The sequence below is a fragment of the Urocitellus parryii genome, chromosome 3 (assembly GCF_045843805.1).
Source record: "Urocitellus parryii isolate mUroPar1 chromosome 3, mUroPar1.hap1, whole genome shotgun sequence".
NCBI classification, from domain to species: Eukaryota; Metazoa; Chordata; class Mammalia; order Rodentia; family Sciuridae; genus Urocitellus; species Urocitellus parryii.
The window spans coordinates 94,881,188-94,894,224 of record NC_135533.1 but is presented as its reverse complement, the minus strand read 5'-3'; the positions used below and the strand labels follow the sequence as shown (position 1 = coordinate 94,894,224).

The window sequence follows — 13,037 nt, the reverse complement described above, 5'->3', positions numbered from 1 at the left end:
CCGTGTATTGGGTCATGCAGATAACATATAGAGACCTGAGATAGCTTTGAGGACCAGGCCTTCTGCCCTTTCTCTGGTCATTTTTCCTTGAAGTACCAAGCTGGTAGTTGGAAGCTGTAATTTAGCAGGAGCTGAACAAAAAAGCATTTGAGACTGATTGTTCTGTTGAAAGCTGGAATTCATGTGTCTTGCTACTAATGATTGGGAAAAGAGCCATTGTTTTATACAACACAGGGAAGCATTTCCACTCACTGACTACTGATAGTGATGTTGAATCCATTGGCACTCTTGTCATATTTTTAAGATAAATAAACTCTTTAAAGTTATTTGATTTGCTCAGTCACAGATCCTGTTATGAGCAAGTTAACCAGGACCAGAACCCTGGTCTCTTAAGAATTCCAGACCATCATGTTGCCTCCAGAATTTGCAAAACTCACAAAGCCAAACTCATCTGACTTTTTGCTAAGGGTAGAATCACTGTGTCTTTATGAAAAGGTCTTCGGTGTTGGAACCAAACTTGTTGTCACAGGTGAGTATCAGAAGAATACAGCGCTTTTGAATTAATGGAGGAAAGACATGAAATGATTCTACTGGAATAACAGAATGTTGGGAGAAAAGAGAGTGAGGGGGGTTTAATGTGCTTGTCTTAGGAGAGATTTTAATACAAATTCTCAGTTAATTTATATGAAGTCAACATTGTACGAATACTATAGTAGGATTTGTCTTTGTTGACATGTGAACTTCTATGAAATGCTCTTATATAATGATATTATTTAAGTGTTTGACAGTGGGACAAATTTTATTATTACATATAAGTCAGAGATAGACTCAGTGGACTGGACACATTCCTTGTTCTAGTGGTTAAAACTTTGGGAAAGAGACAGAGGATTGCAGTTAGGTCCACCTGGATCTCTGTTTCCCTCAGAGTTCAGTGAAGTTTGGCAATCATTTTGGCATCAGCTTCCTAATTCATAATAAGGGATAACAGTATGAAACCAGAAGGTATGTGACAATTGAATGAGATAATGAGAAGAAAGTTCTTGGCACATTATCCAACACATAATAGGTATCCTGTAAATTTTCTTCCAATTCAAATGTAAAGTGAGTATCATCTCCACTTGGAGAGATGTTTTGATCCAATAACATTTACTATTCTTCAGAGGATTCAAGTATAGTTCTAAATGCTGCAATGGAAGGTTACTTTAACATTCACTCACAGGAAAAAATGAACCTGGAATTTATTTTTTTTAGAAAAATTTTAGCATTTATTAATAAAAATAACACTAAAATGTGTTTAAGAATTTCTGTTTAAATCATACTATACATGTTTGAATTTTAATCATGTATCTCCACTGAACATGTATCTTATATCAAAATTTATTTTTCCCACAATTTTAGCCAGTAAGATTACTCTGATATATATGGATATATCAGAAAAAATTTAAATTGATACACAAAATGCACTATATGTAAAATCAATGAAACCATGGGAAGCTTGTCACAAATCTAAAATGTATATTAACTTTGAAATAGCTATTACAACTTAGTTGATGAAAGAAAAAAAAAGAAAAAATAGACCAAAGTTAAGAAACATCTCACATATAGTTTTGAAATATAACTTCAATAGTTAATTAAGTTGTTATTTGATAAATTTATATGGAATACATATCACTGCATTTTAAAATACAAATTAGGCAATGTTATTAGGTAAATGAACATATGAAATTAATTGGATAGGCTTACTGATTTTTAAAATAAATGTGATGGCCATTCTATTCATTATTCAAATAAAATAGGATGGCTGCCATTTTATGTATAGTAAAAAATGTTTGGCTGTGAAAATACTCTTAATACAGATATTTAAAAGTAATGCTTTTAAAGAGCATGTTATCATAAGAATTCAGACAATAGGTAGTAACTGTACATAATCAAGTACACTACTTACTGCTTAGTCAACTATTATTGAGAAAGTTATGGAAGTTAAAGATTCACTTTATTGTTGTAGCATGAAATTTAAACTATAAAGGAAAGAGGCAAGAAGTAATAATGGTGGGGAATTGTCCATAAATGTTTTCCAATCATCATTTGAGTTCAATTTCTTCATTTTAATGAATCAGAAGATTCCCTATGAAGAACTAAAAGTCTCTTAGATGAAAATTAGAGTTCTTAACCCATTGACTTTGACTAAAATTATACAAATATAATCCACAATTGAAAATTTAGTCTTAACTTTTATAGCATGAATTTTAAAACACAAATAATGTAGACAGTTGGATAATTATATAGTCTCTTACTCTTTGTGTTAAAAGCAAACTGAGTGAAATTTTAAAAGCACACTAAGAACCAATTGTATTTATAACACATCCAGGAATATAAACATCTTATGCTTCTTGATTTTGTTTAAGAGTAAGGAGTTTTGCTACACAGTCAGAAATCATCAAGAACTTTTGATCCTTTCTTCTCAAAAGTGAAATTCAATTCTTCTTTCCCTAAGAAATTGCCTGTGGAATTATTATACTATATTAACTTAAAACTAGACCAAGGGGAGTATTGGCAAAGTATTTAAATTTCAAGTGAAAATCAATTTGAATCATTTCATCATTTACAATAAGTCATTATATTAAAAATAAACTTAAAATCAGCTAACATTCCAGACACACATGACATGCCATTTTAAACAAAGTATGCTTTCTTGTGTGTTTTGATATTATATCTGTGAGACACTCTTGAATCATTACTTTTAACCTTACACCAATAATATATGCAATTATTCAGCAGATTAAGAGGAAGAGAATAATGGAAAACCAGAACCCAAATATCAGATATAAGTTTGATACAAACATTTAGACAGAACCTAAGAGTCGAATTTAGGTGTAATGAGATGTAAAGATCCTCTCCTTAAACCAGTTTATTCCTATCAAAAGAAGTATGAAAATACAGTAGTGATGCTTGCACTTCAAAAAAAAATTATAATAATAAAATCTGTTTTTGGAAAACATTTTCAAAAGCAAACGTTTTGATAAGCACATTAATTGATGAGATCAGCACAATAGAATTTTACAATATAATCAATGTAAACATTTACTAGGAGTTTTAAAAATGTTGTGATTTTGTGTCAAAATTCAAAACACTGTGGAATTTGAAAGTACAGGGTTAAACACTGCCCAATCCAAAGGCCTGGAGTAGGTCACATATGAATGTGAGATGTTGTAAAACATCAGACGTTAATTGGAAAAGGAAAAATCTTCAGAACTGGGCAAGGGATCTACATTTGAAGCTAAGAGATGAACTGATATACTGTAAGTATTCAAGAAATGCATGCCCAGTGAAATAAATGACAGTGTATTATTACAAACTTAAAAGTAATTCTACCTCCTGACACTTATTCATATGAGAAATAAGATAAGTAGGGTACATTCAAGAGTCAGCTAAATGAAAACTGGCTTGCACAGAATCACAGAGCATGAGACTATGAAATACTTGGTCAGAGAGCAGAAGTGAAAAAGGATGGGCAAGGGAAGCACTTGAAAAGCACTTGAGAAGGGGAAGGGACCACAGAGCCTCATTTACAGAGGTCACTAAAGTGGCATGGTCGTCTTCCCCTCCTCTGAATTATACCTTGACAAAATGCTCCATTATCAGAAAACCAAAGAGATAGAAAAAAAAAATAAGTGGCATTATGAACATAGAAAGCCTTGTTAGAAGTCACATCCTCCTCAGTATGTTGAGAAAGAAGAAAGATCAAGTTTTCATCCAGGCTCTGACATTTCATAGCTGTGACTTTTGACAAGCTACCTAACTTCTTTGCACATCTGTAAAGTAAGGACAATAATTAATACTTTGCAACCTCTGTGAGATGAAAGACCATGATGGTCACAAATTCAATGGCAACTTGTCTCCCTACTGATATGTGCTAACAAGCAATATTTGTGTTGCTCCAATTATTCTTTTAAATTGATATTCCTCTACAGATAAAAGGTTTGATGCAGACACTTCCCCGAAGCCCACGATTTTTCTTCCTTCACTTACTGAAATAAAACTTCATAAGGCTGGGACACATCTTTGTCTTCTCGAGAACTTTTTCCCTGATGTTATTACGGTATTTTGGAAAGAGAAGTATGGTAATAGGATTCTGGAATCCCAGCAGGGAGATACCATGAAGACTAAAGACACTTACATGAAGATGAGCTGGCTAACTGTGACTGAAGAATCAATGGATAAAGAGCGCAAGTGTGTTGTCAAACATGAGAAAAATAGAGGGGGAGTTGATCAAGAGATTCTGTTTCCTGCAATAAAGAAAGGTATGTGCAAATGAATGTAAATATAAATTTCTAGAAAAAAATATTTTGAAATGGAATTATCCATCCTTTCAATCAAGTATTAAGAAAAACAAGTATGTCTTTCTTAAAAATCATATTTCATAGTAACATAAATTCCCTATAATTTTCCTTATTGAAGTAAAATGATATAGACAGGTGAAAACATGGAAAAAGTACCTTAAGCTTTTTAATTCTCTATTTCAATATTTAAAATACTGAAACAACAAGATGTGTTTTTAGAATTTTATGTGGATGAAATAAATAACATACATGAAAGGATCTAGCAAAATGTTAACTGCTGAAAAGTATCTTCCATTTTGCATGATTTTATTTGATTTAGAAATCAGAACAATTATGGTCTTTCAGACTTCAGTCTTGTCATGCACAAAGTTTAATCTACAAAGAAGGAGTGCTCAGTTAATAAAATGGTGCTCAGATAAGAGTCAGAACATAGTTCAAAAGCAAAAATAAGAAAGAAACTTGACCACTGAAGTATTAAGGTCGCCTTCAGTTGTTCTGATTTTCATTTTATATATCACTGTTAGACAATGTTTACTGACTTATGCTTGAATAAGGCTAACATGTATGAAAACACTCTACTTCTCTGTGGTGCAAATGCTTCTTGCCATTGGTAAATGCAGCTATATACATGTTTCCTGTTCTGCTAGCATACACCAGGCCTGCAAATGGAATGTGATGAATAGTCTAGGATTAGTGCCCCTAGTAGGACTTGCTGCAGCCAACAGAGAATCCTCTTTCCCTATCACTCAGGGCCATGCATGACTCAGGCATGATGTCCCAAAGGAATCCTTTGGATGCAGTGAGAGATGTATCCACACAGTTGGGCACAGCCCTGACTGTGAAGAAGCCTAGCAGTGGTCCAGAGACTCAACAGGTAACACAGTCCTGAGTGTTAAACCACAGTTGAAATGCCCCAGTGGGCATGGGAAGCAATCTTTTTCTAATTTTACCACTGGCCAGAAAATTTTACCAGTGAGGAAGACAAACATAGTAAAAGTGGTGAAGACCTTTTCCGTGTTCCACCCAGTTTTTCCAAGTAAGGCTTCAGCCTCTGGGGACCCTTACTTTCTGCCATGACCAATGAGGTCTGAACATTTGCCTGATGTTCCCTGGAGCTATGATGAAGATCAAATGAAAAAAAAAAGGTAGATCCTAGATTCATCTATTCATATATTTATTGCTCTTATTCATAGCCTTTCCTAAAACAAACTAAAGTAAGATTACAAAGACATCATCAATTTTCTATTTCCCTTGCTGAGAAACAGAGGGAAGACACATAAGTAACACACACGGTTAATTTAACCACTACGTTTATATGCCCAATTAGGCTCATATTTTTGTATCGATTAGGGAAAAATAAAAATAATAGCAAGTTCCATGGTGATGAATATCACGCAGGAGAGAGGTCCCGGTTTAATAATGATTTACAAGGTACTAATTTTAAAACAAATTACTCTCATGGGTTCTTGTCACTACAGTGCTAAAGAGGGAGCTTCTTCTGTCCATGACATTCTACAATGCTTTCCATTGGTGATTATTAAAATTTTTTTTATAAAAATAACAACTGGAAGCACAAATGAGTGAAATAATTATTTTTAAGGTAAATAAAATTAATCGGTTCCAATTTGCGACCAACATTGATTTAGACAATTTAGAAAACACAGATTTTCTATTAGGGACTCTGCTGTATTCTTTCTGCCTCAATCAGTTCCAATTAGTTCATGGTGATTGTGACTGTCATTATCTTTTAGTGAATAAAGTCACTTAAGAAAAATAATGTACTTTCAAGTTCTAAAAGTCAGTTCTTGAAAATATTTCAAATCTAAACATGACAATACTTACATTATATTTTGGAACTTACTCCCCAAATCCTATACCACAACTCCATCTTTTAAAATACAAACAGAATACTCAGTGTTCAGTGAAATGCTGTAGTGCAAGTGTATTCATATGAACAAGAATGCATCTAGAGAAAAAGAATAAAACAGCCATTTTGACTCTGTTTTTGTTTTATCATTCTTTTAAAAATGTAATCCTTTTTACATGTTTGCTTTTTAAAAATGCTATAAATATATACATATATATGTACACAATTATATACATAAGTAAGGCGATATATATATAATATATAAGTGTGTGTGTGTGTGCTTGTGTATGTGTGTGTCTGTGTGTTTCTGTGGATCATCTCTGAGTTTAGGCAGAGAGGTAGAAAAGTGACTTGGCCTACCTTCCTAGTCCCTGAAAGAATTTTGTGGAAATCCTGAGCTCCTAAAACAGGAAAAGTTCTTTGGCTAAGAATACTTAAGATGCTATAGGAGAAGATTTTCCTTTGGTTCACAATTGTGGAATAATGTGTCCACTAAATATTTTGTTTATATTTGTATGAATTATTTTTAAAATCTACTTTGCTCATGTACATGAAACATTTAACCCAAGAGCTTGATATAGCCATGGTCATTTAACAGGTATTAGATTGTGTCAATATTGATTTCTTCATGCCCACAAACATCACATGTCTAGAAAATGATGCACATGAACCAGGGACACTGGGGATAGACATGATTTGGAAGGTATATCTGCTGTCTTCTGTTCAGATTAGAAATTTCTTCAGATCAGACTCCTTTGAATGTGTATAATTCTGTTGTCAACATAGAGTGGATGGATTTCTTTGGGGCTCAACATTTCATGTAAGCAGTGTGTGCTGGATCCTGTAAAACAGCCAATATTCTGCATTTTATTCCATTGAACTTGTATTTGTGGATCACTTGCTTTGAGTAATTTCCTGGGCAAGAATCTGTGAATACAGAGGAGAAGCACATAGTCCTGGATGTGCATTCAGATTGTGATAAAAGGAAAAAGACTGTAACATTTGTGAAGCTCACTTTTTGAAAACAACAAAATAGTTTTGATTTAAAAATGTACATGTGTGTATACGCATATATGTGTGTACACATATCTATACACACAAACATAGACACATATATTCTAGAAACTTCATCATCTTTATGTGCAGAATCATGATGTATGAGTACTATTAACTGAATTAGAAACCACTTATTTTTTAAACAGTGGGGCTCCCATTTTTAATGTGTATCACTCCTGTCTCTGTGGACAAATTGAATACATTAAGTATGAGATAATAAGAGTGAATAATTGACTGCTATTTGCTCTCATTGCTTTTAGTTGTGCCCACAATGAAACCAACAGAAGCCAACTTGAAAAATGAAAATGGTAAGTTTCAGAGTGTGTTTGCATTCATCTCATGCCATATCATTTTTCCACTATTAATTATCTTAACTTTTGAAATTCCTTCATCTAAGATAGAAAAATCAGAATGTCTGGTTGTTCCACAATAAACTAAGTGGCATTTTAAGGTATACCTCATTTCCTCACATCACACTAATACAGTAAACTATCTATCTTGTTATGAGATTGGTAAATTAGAGGATACAAAGATATGCTCTGAAGTATTTCAACAAAGGGAATTCATTAATTTATTTGTATATTGTTTGTATGTCTGGGTAACGTATGAGATCAAATTACTCAGTTTTGGTTTTTAATCATAGTAAATAAAATTCTCAATCTCAATCTCTTAGAAATATGACTTGCCTATTTTTCTCTCCCCAGAAAGAATGTACTGAAATACTCTCAGTACCTGTCATTTAAAATAGGTGTATTTTCTAATCATACTAAACATATTTAGAGATTATAATATTTCTACTAATAACTCTCTCACAATCATTTGTATTATTTTTACAAAGTAATTTCCACATGCCCTTTTTTAGTTTCCCTCAAAATCCTTTGAATTCTGGCCCTGCCACACACTGGTAGGAATCTTGGAAAGATAAATGTACTCTTTACCTTTTATTTTCTCATTCATGTTATTGGAACTTTCATAATAAAACTCACTTGATTGTGAATGAGGACTTAAAACAAAATAATGCTTGTGAGGCATTAACTTGTGATCAATGAGTAGGAACCAATTTCATGAATGTGTTCTCTCATGTCCACAAACACCACACTTCCAGAAAATCATGTGCACCAATCAAGAATAATGGAGAAATGCATGATGTAGAAAGATTCAACTGCTTCTGGTATTTACATGAAAAATTTCTCTAAATCAGACTGTTTCCTTTCCATGTTGATTCTGGGAATGGATGGATTATTTTAGGGTTTAGCACTTTGTATCAGCCATGTGTGCTGGATCCTATAAAGCAGCCAATTTTCTGTTTATTTTTCCGTTGAATGTGCATTTGAGTATCACCTACTTTGGAGCACGCACTGGGTGAGGAGCTGTGAATACACAAGAAAACCAGACAGTCTTGGATATGATACACTCCAGTTGTGAAAAATAAGAAAAAGTTATCTTTCAGGAAGATCAACATTCTTGTATGCAAAACGTAGTATAAGAATGATACCTATTGAATTGCATAAAGTGAACCTAATTACCTTTGGAATTATGGGGATCTCATTTTAAATAATTGTCTCTCTATTCTTGACAGACACATATGTATATGCAGAGTAAGTGTGTGTATACACATACTCATACACTTTTAAATAATAAAGGAATTTTTGACTAGTATTTGCTCTCTTTTCTTCTAGCTGTCACCACTATTAATCCCAGAGAAGCTGATCTGGAAGTTGAAAATGGTAGGTTTTAGTGTATGTTTACCTTTATCTCATGCTGTAGCATTTTCCCCTCCTGATCATCTTAACTTTTGAATTTCCTAGCTCAAGGAAAAGCCAGAATAGCTGGCTGTTGCAAAATAATCTGACATTTTAATTAACCCATCATTAATTAATGACTCCTAGAAGTCATAGTGATAAAAGCAACTCTTGTCTTGAGTTTTACTCAAAGAAATCGAGATGTAACTTTTCCTACCTTCTAACATAAGAAATAATTGAAGAAAAATATTCCCTCTGCTAAAGTTGGCTGGTTAAAAAAACAAATAGCTCATGTGCTGAGAATAAGTAAAATACAAGAAGATTGTCTATTATATTCTTTATACTTAAATTTTTATTCATAATTTGGTCCATCCATAATTCAGTTTACTTAAATCACTTGTCCTATTGTTCTCAGAAGCAGAACACCTACAAAAATTTCCATTGAGTTATAAGTGTACCACTTATGGTAACTATGAAATAATTCTATTTTTAAGGGTCCATTATTTTGAGAGAAGTAATGGTTAATTTTAATAATGATTTCTGACCAATTTAAATGCATCCATGTTGATTATATTGAAATATTTTCAGAATTGATAACTTGATCTTAATGGCTTAAATACTTTTTTGGTATTTAAATGAAAAAATGCACACAAGGCATTTAACCTAGTGTCTGACACAGCAATGATCACTCATAAGGTACTACCTTTTATTAATATAGATTAATTCTCATGTATCTCTGTCAGTGGATATTACACACAAACATAAATCACACAAGGAGAGTAAAACATGGTGATGGATAATTGTTTAGTATATTTCATTTTTTAACTCATTATGATGCTTCTTTGAAAGAGGAAAATGGTTTTAGTGTACTTTGACTTATGTTAGGGTACAGCTTTTTCTGCTCAAGATTGTCTTTATTTTTGAGCTCCTTTCTTAAGGTAGAAAATTTAGAATGGCTGAAAGTTGCAGAATAGACTGAGTACAATTTTAAATTAATCCATCATTTCTTTGTTTTTCATTTTAAATTAATTTTTAAAATTTATATGTAACAGCAGGATGCATTCGAATTCTTATTACACAAATAGACCACAATCTTTCATATCTCTGGTTTTATACAAAGTATATTTACACCAATTCATGTCTTTATACATGTACTTTGAATAATAATGTCCATCACATTTCATTATCATTTCTAACTCCATACCCCCTCCCTTCCTTTCCCACCTCTCTGCCCTATCTAGAGTTAATCCATCATTTCTTAGACCTTGTATTATCATAGCAAATAAATTGTTTTAGATAAGATGATGGTGAATTAGAAGATATAGTGGCATGCTCTGAATTATTTTTACAAACGGACTTCATTTATTTGTGTGTCTGTTTTTCCCTGTAGTGACAGGGCCAAGCATGATATCAACTTACTTCTAGATTTGTTTATTTATTTTTCGTCTTTTGCTAGCTGCTAGTAACATGAACTGTCACAGAGTCATTTTATACAGAAGGCTAGAGATGGGGGTCTGCATGCACTTTTGTTCTTAATCCTCAGAAAACCTCTATGATGTGATTCAGCTAGTTTTCTCACATTTTCCAGAGGTGGGCAATGAGCTTAAATTAATGAAGTTTTTTGCCCATTCTACATGTCTATACCAGATGTTTCAATGCAGCCCAGCTGATAGAGTTCATACCCTTGCTCTGTTCTACATTCTTCTAAAAGGAGACCTAAAGCAAGGAATTGCTAGACCAAGGCTCTGAGACTCTATGGCCATATGGTAGTGAGGGTAAGAATATGGGTTTAGAATACCACCAATCTCTAAATAACCAGTTACATAATTATGGGTGAGTGATTTCCATTCTGCAAATAGTTCTTTGTTAATTTAACAATTCACAATAATTATATTAAACTCAGAACTATTGGAGTGGCACAATTCCAGGTGTGAAATGTCTAGAATAGGTTCTTTTTAGCAGGCTCTGGTTCTTTTTCCCTACACATGTGCAAAAAACCCTGGTTATTGTTCTCCTGTTTCTTATTCCCCTGGGTCTCTGAACCTCAGCTGCCACCCCAGGCAAGTAGAAGCTGGAACTGCTCATCTAGTTTAGAACAGGGTATCATTTGCACATTTCTGGAGGGCCCTTTTCTGACCAATGGTGAGTTTTATTTAGTTCTGATTGTATGAACATAGAACCTGTAAAAATTGAAATTATACCAATAATGGTCTTGGTTTGGTGACTCACTACCATTGTATTAAAATAATAATTGAGATCTCATATTTCTTTCCAAACTTTGAAGGACATTGATAACAATGATCCCAAAATATCACAGTTAAAATAAGAGATATGTGGAAAACACTTGTGAATGTGCAGGTACCATACATTCTTGGGAATTTGGATTAACCACTTTTTTCCATTTTCTCTAGTGCTTTAAAAAAAAATCTTACACAATCCATGTGGAAGACCACTAAATTTTCTTGGGTTGTACAGTTCCTACATATCCATTGTATTCAAATCATGTAAAGCCCAGAGGCTTCCAAATAAATAAGTCTACTGGTATTTAAACTTAACCTGTTGGATGTTGACTGTACTTTCATATGCAGAATCACAGGGAAGATGACAGTGTATTTTATAAAATCATACTGCTGTGGTCATGACCTGGGCCTGACACTTAACAAATACATGCATCAACAAAATTCCTCCTTTCTGTGTCTTCACTTTATCTGCAAAATGAGAATAAAAATAAACTGTCTCTTGCCATCATGGAACCTTAATAAATATTAAACAGCACTAAAGCTTTTTTTTAGAGGGATGGAGAGAGAGAGAGAGAGAGAGAGAGAGAGAGAGAGAGAGAGAGAAAGAGAGAGAGAGAGAGAATGTTTTAATATTTATTTTTTAGTTTTCAGTGGACACAACATCTTTATTTTATTTTTATGTGGTGCTAAGGATTGAACCCAGTGCCCGGCACATGCCAAGCATGTTACCGTTTGAGCCACATCTCCAGCCCAACACTAAAGCTTTTAATGCAAAATTCCCAGCATACTGTTTGGCATTGTGTTAGTGGTTAGTGAATATTATCTATAAAGACATATTGAGGGTGAAGAAAATCCAAAAATCTAGTTTCACATATACTTTTGTCTTTCACTGGATTCAAAGAACATAGCCCTACTTTTTTTGTTTAAATATTTTTTTAGTTGTTGATTGACCTTCATTTCATTTATTTGTTTATATGTGGTGCTGAGAATCAAATCCAGTGCCTCACACATGCTAGGCAAGCGCTCTACCACTGAGCCACAACTCTAACCCCTACTTTCAATATTAGGAAGCTCCTCAAGTGAATTCTGCAGAGGTTGTTAATGGACTTGACTTGCAAGCTGAGCCTTGCACTGAGTGGTTCGAGTGGGAGTGGTAGATGTTGACCTTTGGGGTTTGGTGGGGGTTGTGTCACTTCAGTGTAGGTCACCAAAAATAAACATCTGTGGCACCCTCCCCCACAAGGGGACCTTTCCTGTAAAATACGGGTGAAACTAATTGTCTGACTTCTCTTAGATGCACTGAGGCTGCAGTTCACACACACCTCTGCCTACTGGACCTACCTCCTCCTGCTGCTCAAGAGTGTGGTCTACTTGGCCATCGTCACCTTCTGTCTGCTTAGAAGAACAGCTGCTGGTGGCAATGGGAAGAGCTCCTAACAGATGATGGCACAACACAGTCATCTTATCTTCATAGCTTATAGTCTTGAAAAGTGTCTGCTTAGGACCTGGTTGGACTTGTCACTGGGTTCAGGCTTCTTCAATTTTCACAAGTATTATTCTGTCATTGTTGCATAAAGGTTTTTCAAACCAGTGAGCAAACCAGTGAGCAAACTTCACATTCTAATAAGAAGCCCATGGTGACCTGTAACCTCAGTATACCCAAAGTCTCCATTAGGCATTCCAGCCAGCCCAAATCATCAAAGCGTTGGTGGGGACAGCATGCAGTTTCTAGTCACAGTGTTTAGGTGTGTACAGTGATGACAGAGAATGGGAGAGCAGTGACTGAGATTGG

The 13,037-nt window shown here is 34.1% G+C and overlaps 1 protein-coding gene across 1 annotated transcript; it reads left to right on the top strand.

Moving 5' to 3' along the window:
• Positions 1 to 408: 408 nt before the first annotated feature.
• Positions 409 to 12,682, top strand: LOC113181961 (T-cell receptor gamma chain C region C10.5). The gene is made up of 4 exons (XM_077796439.1): positions 409 to 529; positions 3,972 to 4,301; positions 8,943 to 8,990; positions 12,540 to 12,682. The coding sequence occupies exons 1-4, from the start codon at positions 409 to 411 to the stop codon at positions 12,680 to 12,682; spliced, it is 642 nt and encodes a 213-aa protein (XP_077652565.1).
• The last annotated feature ends 355 nt before the right edge of the window (positions 12,683 to 13,037 follow it).

Excerpts from the sequence above, each read along its gene's own strand:
- LOC113181961 (XM_077796439.1), top strand. The coding sequence starts at position 409 with ATGTTGCCTCCAGAATTTGCAAAACTCACAAAGCCAAACTCATCTGAC. Across the intron at positions 4,302-8,942 it reads GTTTCCTGCAATAAAGAAAG|CTGTCACCACTATTAATCCC; the intron begins GTATGTGCAAAT and ends CTTTTCTTCTAG. Across the intron at positions 8,991-12,539 it reads TGATCTGGAAGTTGAAAATG|ATGCACTGAGGCTGCAGTTC; the intron begins GTAGGTTTTAGT and ends GACTTCTCTTAG.